The sequence below is a fragment of the Semicossyphus pulcher genome, unplaced genomic scaffold (assembly GCF_022749685.1).
Source record: "Semicossyphus pulcher isolate SPU_LCO1_2020_fin unplaced genomic scaffold, fSemPul1.0.p SCAF_25, whole genome shotgun sequence".
In the NCBI taxonomy this organism is placed as follows: Eukaryota; Metazoa; Chordata; class Actinopteri; order Labriformes; family Labridae; genus Semicossyphus; species Semicossyphus pulcher.
Window position 1 is genome coordinate 9,860,806 of NW_027211699.1, and position 11,429 is coordinate 9,872,234.

The 11,429-nt window shown below is 44.2% G+C and overlaps 1 protein-coding gene across 1 annotated transcript in view; it reads right to left on the bottom strand.

The window, feature by feature from the left end:
- Positions 1 to 4,555: 4,555 nt before the first annotated feature.
- The window catches only part of LOC138604300 (RNA binding protein fox-1 homolog 3-like), a 420,599-nt gene continuing 413,725 nt past the window's right edge, over positions 4,556 to 11,429 (bottom strand). Inside the window, exon 17 of the mRNA XM_069676201.1 lies at positions 4,556 to 9,639. Coding sequence (XP_069532302.1) covers positions 9,637 to 9,639 — 3 coding nt within the window. The 3' untranslated portion in view covers positions 4,556 to 9,636. The remainder of the gene's footprint in view (positions 9,640 to 11,429) is intronic.

Below are 11,429 nucleotides of genomic sequence, written 5' to 3' on the forward strand. Positions count from 1 at the left end.
TAAGAAACACCCCAACCACTCCCTGCTGCAGAGGGAGCGTGTAATCCACAATGATGCCTCTTATTATCCTCTTTGCACGTCCTTCTCTAAGAAAAACAGGGTCACCATGTTTCAGGACGTAGCGCCAGTTGTTCTGTTTAAAAGCCAATCAGCACTTGTTGTGAGTCCAGAGCAGAACTTCTCAGAGCGATGTGAGTGCAGGCGGCTGCAGATGGCACTTAGCTGGACCGAGCGCTGTGGTGTTAGCGGCAGATGGTGGAGTGCCGAGCTGATGGATGCTCCGTCTAAAGCTCCAGACAAGAAGCCTGCTGCTCGCCCTCCGTCTGAGTTACTGTGAGATTCTGCAGCTCCCAAACATCCACAACACACACACACACACACACACACACACACACACAGAACACTTAAAGCTCTGCGATTAGGAAAAATACGGTGTGGTTTATGCAACTGGTAAATGCAACATAAGTTATGTAAGTCTTGACCTGCAAATACTCTGGTTATGGTGACTGAGATAGTGCTGGAAAGATAACCCATACATGAGTCTCCTTTTAAGTAAACATGCAAATATTCTCAGCTCCTCAAATGTCAGGATTTACTGTTGTCCTCTGTTTAAATCCACTGGTGATGATATCTTTGGCCACAGCTTCGTGTCCAACAAATAACTGATCATTTAAACACATCACCCTTGGACACTTCTGATTGTTTTATACAGCCATACATTTTATTTACTCAGTTTTCCTGTGATAATTTCCGGTTGTTTTCTCGAGATAAAGAGATAAATAAGACGAGATCTCGAGGGAAAAAAACAAGAAATGACTCGTTATCACGAGAAAACGGAGTAAATAACATGTACGGATGATGTCCGCTTAGGGCTTCCGTAGTTTAACATTTAAATGGGTAGGAAGTAAAGTAAAATGTCTTTGATGACACACAGCTCCCGTCTGACCCTGACACTTCTTTACATATATATAAACATAATTCATACTTAACTACGGAAGCCCTAAGCGAACAAATCCATACATTTTATTTACTCTGTTTTCCCGTGATAACGAGTAATCTCCTGTTGTTTTCTCGTGATCTCGAGATAACAAAGCTGAAATAATTCTGTGTTGATGTAGAAAACAGAACAACACTGCTCACTGTGATGTCACAGAGCAGGACATGCCATGCTGCCATCGCCCTCACTGATGAGGTCAGTTAAATATGTTTCTGTGTTTGTTTGGTTCTTTTGCAGCTCTGGAGATACGAGTTATGATCACCTGACGTTACGCTGCTGCAGCTTTGTTATCTCGAGATAACGAGATAAATAAGATAATTGAGAAAACAACCAGAAATGACTTGTTATCAAGTAAATAAAAAGAATGGATGCATGTCCGCTAAGGGCTTCCGTAGTTAAGTGCTAACAGAGTAAATAACATGGATGGATGATGTCCGCTTTGGGCTTCCGTAGTTTAACAAAGAAATGTCTCATTAATTAAACAAATGGATATTACTAAAGCACCAACTACATAATAAAATGTAATGAATGTCAACATCATGTGGATGAGTCGAGCCAAAAAACTAAATGCTTCATGTGGTTTGATGACATCATCATCACTTAAAGGGAAGTGATTTTAGCTCCCGTCTTAACCTGAAATATTTCTTATTTGCAATAACGATTACATTGAATAACTTCAAGAAACTGACATACACATAATTCATACTTTACGTACATGCAAGACAAATATTTAAATGATATAAAAAGGAATAAAAGCACATGGAAACAGACACGTTGCTGACGTGACTGCAGACGTCTGAAGTGTGTAAAGAAAAGTTTATATTGCACACTGAAAGAAACAAACAGTGGTAGAATCCTTCTCCGCTCTTGTCGCGTGACAGCCGAGATGAATTGTTGTCGTATAAATACTGGACTCAACTGAAGAGCGAGCTGTGTTCTCAGCTGCTCCGCGCTCATGAATCATCTTTGTTAATTTTATTTGCCACCAAAATTACGCGAGGGAATCCTGTCGCCACAGAATTGATAGCGGCCACAAATATTTGAGCCGTGTTTTCCTTTGACACGGACACACTCGCTCCCCTCTGCTAGATGTACTGTGACTTGATATATCGGGTCTTTTAGCCCCTGCTTTGGCTCAAATCCAAGGCCCATTTGTACAGATGGGGTTTTACGTGGGGCCATTTTAGCAAAGCACCCTCCCCATAAAGCCAAAGTGTCTCATCGCTTCATAATTGTGTGATTATGGTCAATTGCTGCAGTTGGGTTGACAGATTCTATTGGAGCCCAACAGATGCTTTTATCATCTTTTAGATCTCCATCTGACCTTAATCAAGCGTTACATGTATGAATAAAACGGGGAGATAATATTTCACTCCGGAGGAGGATCAGGTGTCTGACGGAGGAGACGCTGAGGCTGCGAGGGAAGATGGAATACTCCGCTGAAGGGTCGGACATGAGTTGGATAGATAGTGCCACCAAGTGGGAATAAGATGGAATAACACTCCCTGACAGGGACAAACATCAAACATCATTTTATCAAGGCTTTAGGTAGAACATCAGGGGCCGGGACGCAGAGTGGCTCCGGAGCTCAAAAGGCCTCATTTCCTGACAGCATTTTTACATGTATGTAACAGACAGCACAACTGACTGAATTAATAACTGACTGGCACTTCCTGCTTTGAGTTCACATTCTACAAAGATTTAAACTATCCTTATTCACAGTTTAAAGTCTTCTATGTGTCTCCTGAGCCGAGCAGAGGAGAAACCCTCTCACCATCCCTCACTGTGCTGTCTCTTGCACACTTCTGAAAGGCGGCTGCAATACATAAAAGGAGTAAGTATAATATTAGGAACTAGTGCTGAACATATTGTTTTACTGGTGAAATACGGTGTAAAGACTGGAGAAGTCTTAAACTGATGGTTCTGGGTGCCACGCAAGTGTGAAGCAGCTGATTCCTTCTCGTTGTATAGAATATAAAACACACCAGAGGATTAAAAGTTAATGTTGACCCTGTGCAAACTCTTACCCTTACAAAGGCTGTGTTAACACCAGTCATGCAACAGTCGCACAAAGAACCCTTTGGACTCCAAAGAAGCATCTGTTTCAAAGAACACAGCTGTGTCAAAGTTAGTGCCGTGGTTCTCAACTGGTGGGTTGGGACCCAAAACTGGGTCATGGATGTGTGCTTGAGAAAAAAAAGTTATGGGAACAAGGCTGCGCTTTTATTTTGAAGGACATGGGTTTCCTATGACGTGCAGTTTATGCACACTCCATGTGTCCACTGATACAGTTACATCATGTTCCTCTGATGCGCTGCCTCCTGCTGGTCATTTTGGTTGACTCTGATGCTGTTACGTTTCGTGATGTTTCGTCCGCGTCGAAGTGGTTGAAAATTTTGGGTCGCGACTTGTCATGAAGGAGGCGGTGGTGGGTCCTGAGGCGAGACCAGGAGAGAACCACTTCTTTCAAGCGTCCATTGGGCATTTGCATCGAGGTACCTTTCAGCGTATGCGTCCTTGTGGCGTCTGTTAAATGGTGTCGGTTAAATAATAACTCAATGCTGACTTTTTGTTTCTCCTTCTCCTGGTCCACGGTCCACTGTTTTCTTACTCATCCATCGCTCCTCTCAAACCCCCTGCCTGTCTTTCTTCTACGTCACATCACTTCCCACATGATCGATGGCTGACGCAGTTGCTCCAAGTGTCTGCTGCTGCCAAGAAAAAGTCCACATTTGCTCAAAAAACATGGATTATATATGAATCTGTTTTTGGCGGAACACTCTGAAACAGTGACTGAGAACAGGCTGCACTATGCAGAGTATCAAGTATTAAAAAGTGTTTACTGAGCAGCGTACTCGGACAAACTTTCATTGTGATTGAACTTTATTTACTTTTCATTTGAGCCCTGATTCTGATCGCTCAATCATACTGATGAAAGAAAGAACTAAGAGTGGGATTTAAATGTTTCGCTGCAGGCCTCGGGCTGTGAAACTCTCCTACATGTGAGAGAAGGCTGCACGGCGTGTTCATGCATTGCACAGAGCACAGTGAGCACGGTTTGATGTGCAGCAGCAGCGACACAAATGACAACAGTGTTTTCTGGCATGTCAATTTTTCTTCTGTTTTTTTTTGGGGCTGTGACAAAAACAATCCCATCTCCTATTGTTTGTCGAGGCTCAAAGGATTAAACAAAGTCAACAGTGATGGAAAGGCACTGATCTTTTGAAGTATTTACATTTGTGTTTTTTGTTTCTCCTCCATCCCCCTGAAGGCGAGCGTCTGTGCTCCTCCTCTCGGCTCCGCGCTCGGAGTTTGTCTTTGCTCCGGTTAGGTAAATGGCGGCCTCGCCGACAGACAGGTGCTCTCCATCTTGTAAACCCGGAGGGGGTTTGGCATAAGACAAATGGGTCTGCGAGCGTCATCCCGCCCCGTTCCACCTGGCTCATCTCATATGGTGTTGCAGTGATGTTGTGTCATGGGATTTGTAGTCCCAATCCGCCCCCCCCAAAGCACGCAGCAACTCATCAGTCACCACAAAACAGCGCTGAGACAGGAGGCTGAAGTAGACAAGTTTATTAATGATAATAATGAGGATGATGAGGATGATGATAATATTAATAATTAGTCATAATTATAATAACGTTAATGTCATAATAAATAGAACTCTTCATCTGAAGCACGTAAAGAGAAGCATACAGAAAGAGAAAAACAAAAACACAAAGTTCAGAGTACAGAGCCAGAGGAGGGGGGCAGGGACTTCTAGAGACATTTTTTAACCTTTCAATATATCCATTTAATTTTTTAACATTTTTAAACTTTATTTAACTGGAACATTTACAAAAAGGAGAAAGAGATAGATTTTAAAAAATCCTTATAAATAAATTTGTCATTATTAGAACAAAATACAAGATTTCGGGGAGTCGGAGGATGTATTTTTTTTCTTTTTCCCCCTGAAAGGACAGCTAGGGGAGGACGGGGGAGGGGCAAGGGAGGGGGTGAGGGTCTTATGTACAGAACACCAGGAATACAAAAGGGGCCAGTCGACTCACATACTAGAAGGCAATGGGGGCGGGGGGAGTTGGGATGGAGGGAGGAGGGTGTCAGGGGGGAGGCGGGGGACTCTCAGAGGGGGGAGGGGGGGACATCCTGCTAGTGTCACAGCTCAAGCAGTTGTGCTCAGGAAGATCAGGACCAGTTCATTACACTGAAGGCATCTGAAGGAAGGGAGGGAGGGTGGCTGTAACCCCGCTCCCCGCTCCATCCCGCGGCTGAGGAGCAGGCTGGAGGTTCGGGCGGCTGCTGCGAAGGCAGAGCTTCTCTGGGAGCAGAAATAAACTCACTGGCTTCAGAGCAGAGTAAAAAGAAAGCCACCGTTTTGTGGACAGAAAAAAAGAAGCAGCTAAACTTAAGAATAAAATGTTTGACTCCATGCCGGACCACTGCAGCTAACGGCGACTGAAAAGGAAGACCAGACACAAGCAGTAAAATCTCAGGAGTGTTTAAAACTGAATGTTCTGTCGGAATTAAACTACAGCTCCCATGAAGCATAGGAGTTAAGTTATCTTTACCTTTTAATGCAAAAAATACAGTAACTCAGTGAAAGCGACGAGGACAGGAGCTAACGTCACGTAGGACAAGCGGCTTTGTAGCTTTTTATGCGACTTCTCGAACCCATGCTGTCCTTTAATACACCAAACTACACGTTAGTTTAGAATAAAGGCCGTGGATTGGATTAAAATAAGTACCCTTATTATGTACAGGAGTTACATTACATGTCCCGTTATCACTACTTTGGCCACTCGAGGTCAGCGCCTAGCTACAAACGTAGGTCCTAAATGGCTTTTAACTACAGGGTCATATTGTTCGAGCGAACAGTCGACGTTTTTGTCTCAAATAAAGAGTTTTATTTTAATTTATTTTAATGTACCTTAAAACGTATTTTTACTTGGTTTGTATCAGGACACTTAGTAGGTTACTACGACTTACTGATGGATATTACAGGAAACTTTTTTTGATGATAAAGATTTTAAGAGCCGAGTAACTATGATTTTAAAACAAGTACGAAACAGGAAGTGATATGCCTGACTTAGTAACATGTGTCCTGTCTTGTAGCTTCAAGCTAATTTTAGCACACTTAAAACACTACACTGTCACTAACTGCTACTACTACTACTAATGACAACACCCCTACAAACAACCTTACTACAAACTTTGCTCTTGAAAAATTGTAAATCTTTGTGCGTCGAGCGTTGACGTCAACTTTTAAAAATGCTACATACTGACCTCTGACATCTTTACCGAAACACCTCTCTGACAAAGTAAAGTAAAGTTTTTAGCTCAAAGCCCAGGAAAGCCTTTGAAATCATTGATAGTTTAATTACTCACTAGAGCACTAAGCGTGTTAATCCGCTGCTGGAAATAGTCCCAAACTAATGCGCTTTGTTTTTTTTAATAACATGAAACTAAATATTTTTGAGCTGCTTTTAAAGGTTTATGTCTTCAGTTGGAACCACTGCAGAGCGACAGACAGGACGTGAGAGAGTTGGACTAACGCGCTGCTAGTTCTGGTCTCTCCGTCGTGTTAGCTGACGATAAGAAAAGTAAAGAATAAAATACAGCAAAGAGCCTTATTGCCTACAAAATTATGAACTACAAGCTAACTAGAATAAGGAGATAACAGTGGCCGAGCACGTGTGACATCATATCTGTTTTGGTTGTGAAGTGCATAGATTGTTCCGTGGATAAAATCAGATCATGTGACCGAACCTTAATGCTTTGTTAGCCAAAAGAATGAAACAAAACACAAACTGTGGCTCTCCGTCTCTGTCATTTAACGCCACCATTCAGCTCAGGTGTTCCTGCCCCCAGAGCCGCCTCGCCTCCCAGGAAGTTCCCGTCAAAGCGAAGCTCCAACCTGCTCCCGAGTTGTTTCTGACCCACCACAAGTCTGTAAGTAGGCCAGGTGAATCACGTGACTCTCAGAAACAAACCTACAGGTATAAAAATGCTAAGCCTGCATATGATCGCAGCATGGGAGAACAAATGACCGACTTTACCCCAATTAGACTTCACAACAGTTAGTTGCCATGATATAGATACTCTTTGTAATATATGAGAAGCTGTCTACAGATGAACAGAGGTCGCGTGGGTAGGAGCCCTGATTCAGAACAAGTTTTTTTTTAACCTGAAATAAGATGAAGTTACTCAAGAAGTGTGAGGTGAGATTTTCTGTACAGGATATTAACAGTACACACTGTAGTTTTGTACAGGAAGTCAGGAGCTTAACCGAGTGTTTCCCTCTTGGAGCAATTCACACAAAACCACTATGAGCTAAGTAGTGTACCCTGAACTCTCAAACAAAGTTGTGCTTCACCTGAACCTGCTCGCCTCTTATGAAAAAAAAAGTTTCTTTTCAGGGCCAGCAGGTTTTTTCCAATATGCAATAAAACCGCCCGCCCACCAGGGTCAGCATGAGAACAGCAGTTCATAAAGCGAGGCTGCTGCAGGAAGCTTGGCTTCATCAGTGCGGGGCTCGTTATATTAGAACAGCGAGCTCTTCCTCCTCGGCGGTGATGAGCGAACGGAATCTGGGTCACGTCAATACACATCCGGGCTCCGCCGTCATCACAGAGTCTCGCTGTCTCCTGATCAAAGAGCACTGAGACTGTGTTCAAATCATACTTTGGTTCAAGTAAGAAAAGAAAAATCAATATTCATAAACTTTTATCTGACACCCACAACACCTTACGCTAATTAGCACGTCTTCCCAGCTCCAATGAAGGGCCAAATTACTGATTCTTTTCCTGAAGCGTCTGTGGGGTAAAAGGAGGATGATGTTTTGCATTTGATGGGGCAAAGTGTGTGTGTAAGTCTGTGTGTGTGTGTGTTTGTGTGGTGAGGGAGGGGGTCGGGAGGAGATCAGTTCACACTATCACCATCACACTTTCAATCATATAACACATGATCACATGTTACAGTAAATATCAGGGACATATTTAGTTGGAGGGGGGGGGAGGGGGGTCTGATATCTATGTTGGGGGCCAGAGGCTTTCCTGCCCACCCCCTCTACTCCCTGACATCACCACAGCCCATATAATAGATATGTATATATATTTATATACAGAAAAAGAATACATACTTATTGGACACCCTAGACATTAATGTACATTCAAAGAACTGAACCAACATTCTTGTTTAAACACGTTTACAGTGACTCTCCTGATATAAAGAATTTTTCGCTTCCACCAAATCATTTTTTTTCCTCTTTAAAAGTTTTCAGTGCTGCAAAAAAACCAAACGAAAAAACACACAAATAAATATTCTCAGAATACATTGATAAAAGAAATCGACATATTTGAGCCCTCGTTCCTTGTTACCGTTGGATGGGCACTACTGTATTTCTATAATGTTTTTTCTAGCGACATAGTCTATATGCCTCAGGCTTGTGTTTTGGTTATGCACCTGCTGATGTAGTACAATGGGATTATTCGATTATAATTCAATTAGTTACATGGACGTTGATGAGTTATTCTCGTCAGAGTGGAAACGTGCATCCTTGGTAGTTGTACGCACCTTGTTCTCACGTTGGTCTGAAAGTTTGTCCGTCGGTGCAGAGTGACACAAAGGCTTGGGCTCGGAGTCTGGCAGGTGAGGAAAGTCGGCGACGTCTGCGCCGTTTGCTCTAACTAGTCCGTAGTCTTTGACCTCTGCTGGGGCGTGGAGAGGGGCAGACCGGGGAGGCTCGGCTGTATACCGTCTCACCGTCCCGCCGTGGCTCACCCCCCCACTCCCCAACGCTGTAAACCAGTGACGCTGCCCATTGGGGAGGGCGGGGATGCCCAATGGTGCTGCCAGGAGAAAGTGACATCACGACAGTATCCACAAGGGACGCTGCTAACAGTAGGCGCTGCCGGTCAGTGACACCGCAACAAGGAGGGAAGGTGCGACATCACAGGCCCAAAAGGAAGGAAGTAAGTAAGGAAGGAAGGAGGTTGGGAGGAGGTCGGGGGGAGGTTGGAAGGAAGAAGGCGGAGCAGTGAGACCAGGAGGCTGACCTTTGACTCCACCCACAGGAAGTACAGCGTAGAAAGTGCGTCCGCCTGGATGCCGAGCTCTCCCTGCCACCTTTCTGTTTATGTTTTTGTTTTTTACACAACCTCGGCGACAGAGCAGTGTGCCATAGAGAGAGGAGGGGGGGGTCCTCCCGCCTCCTTCCTGCATACCACAGAATCAGCATCAAGGGCCAACTGTTCATCTCCCTTACCAAAAAACATAAAAACAGATTTGTACATATATACTGCTTTATACACACTTTTTACCATTGTAAATCACAAAAGTATAGAAAAATAAAATGTTTTATAATAACGGGACACTTTTCATTCTCTCTCTGTCTTTTTCTACCCGGCAAAAAGGTGGTCCCTGGTGGAAACTGGCTCACTCCGTCTGTCAAGTTTGTGGCTGGTTTGACACCGCTGCCGCGGCGCCACTTTGTACGCCTCCCGTCATTCCCTCGCCAGCCTCAGTAGAGGGACTCCTTCTCGTCTTCTTCTTGTGTTATTTTTCTTAAAGCTAGTTCTCCTCTCTTCGTTGTTTTCATCTGTGATGTCCATCAATACTGAGTACAGCTCTTCCTTTTGTATTTACTGGAAACAGGGGGAGAAAAGTGGGGAGACTGGTAAATATGCAGAAGGTGATGTTTCTGATAGGCATACATAATGAGAGGTGCTATGAGGCAATGTGGAACAGCTCAGTGCAAGTTTGTGAAGTTTTAGCAGTGTCACAGAAAGTATAGGCTCTTTGAAAACAATAAACATATGGTATAATGTATGAAATAAACAACACTCCGCCCCAAAATCAACACAACGTACACTCTTACAAGATCGGAAAAGTTCACAATGTTGTGTTAAAACGCACCCGTGGCTGAAAGGAAACAATTCTTAAAGCTCGACTGCAGAAAGTTTGGAGCAGAGAGACAACAGCTTCATTCACTTTTCATCCTGTTCTTGTATAATGCGACATAACAGAAGCGAGAGCAGCGGCCTCACGCCTGCCAAAACTAGTGCTTCGGCTCTCCCCAGAATAAAGATCAGAGTGCGCTGTAATCATACAAGTGGAGATCGGCACTTTGGCACTGCAAAGAGAAAAGTCTCAGTGTAATGGGGCTGGATGGAAAGAGGAGAGTGGAGGGTGGGGGTGTGTGTGGGTGTCGGGGGCAGGCGAGGCGAGGCGAGCGTCCCGGGACCCCCGTCACGACAGATGCTCGCTAATTCAGAGCGATCTTCAGCAGCCTCGTGGAGCTTCTGACTAAAATAAATAAATTAAGAAATGAAAGAAGACGAGGCTTTAATTTGCCTTTGTAGTGAGTAAAAACTCCGCCCCCTTCCCCCGGCCCAACTTCCACTCCAGAGAGACAAACAGTCAACCCAGTGGCGCGCTCAATCAGCGTCCACCCCGTCCCTCCTCGTGTCTATCTGTTCTCATAGAGGAGCTGCCCTCAACACCTCCCCTATCTATTCTATACCTCAGCTTTACTGAGCGCTCGCTAGGGACCCCTCATACAAAAATATCCACATGCAGCCTTATAGCTCAGCAGGGAGGGAGCACAATAGCTGGAGCTACATATAGTCCTCTCTGACAGGCAGCCTAGAACTCAACGGGCTGCAGAGACAAATATATTAATCACCCACGGACGTGAAGGATCCAGGGGAGGGTAAGCTCAGGTAGAAGAGTCTCTCTCTCTCTTACACTCATAGTTTGTTAAGTAAGTCTACCTTTGGTAATTAAAAGTTGAGCCCATTAAAGGGCCGCTTCACCCAGATACGAAGAGATGCTTTGTTCCACTTAGACCTCGTCGTACCGAGCCATACAGAGAGTTCAGGTTGTGGTTTCAGGTGTTTCTGAGGTCAATTTAGTTTGTTCATGTCAGCCAGTTTCTGTTTGGATTTCAGGATCGAAGCGAATGCTTTTGAACGACGTGTCGATCCATAAATATCGTTTTCATTGCAGAAACTACGAGAGCCAATTCAAGGAGCAGTCAACTTAATCCGTGTGATTCTGTAACACTGAACAGAAAAGCATGCATGTGGTTGTTTGTTCCTACCCTCCAATCCCACCGGAGCGCTAAGTAAACTGATGCCCCTACTGTAGAAAGCGACACGTCCTCATACGTACGAGTTTGAAGTGAAAAACAGATTGTTTACAATGTGAAACTAGCGGTTTGGTTTGGTTTACACCGTTACACTATTTGATTAAGCTTGGAAAAAGAAGTGGTTTGGGTTGAAATAAATGGAGCGACGCCTGTGAAGGATCCATCAGGTGCATCTCGAGTTTCATTGGACGCCAACTGAAAGGAGATGGCGGACTCTTGAGCGGCCGAACAATACACTTTTAAATGACAAAGTTTTGGGTTTCAACTCAGTCGAAGAGCTAGCGA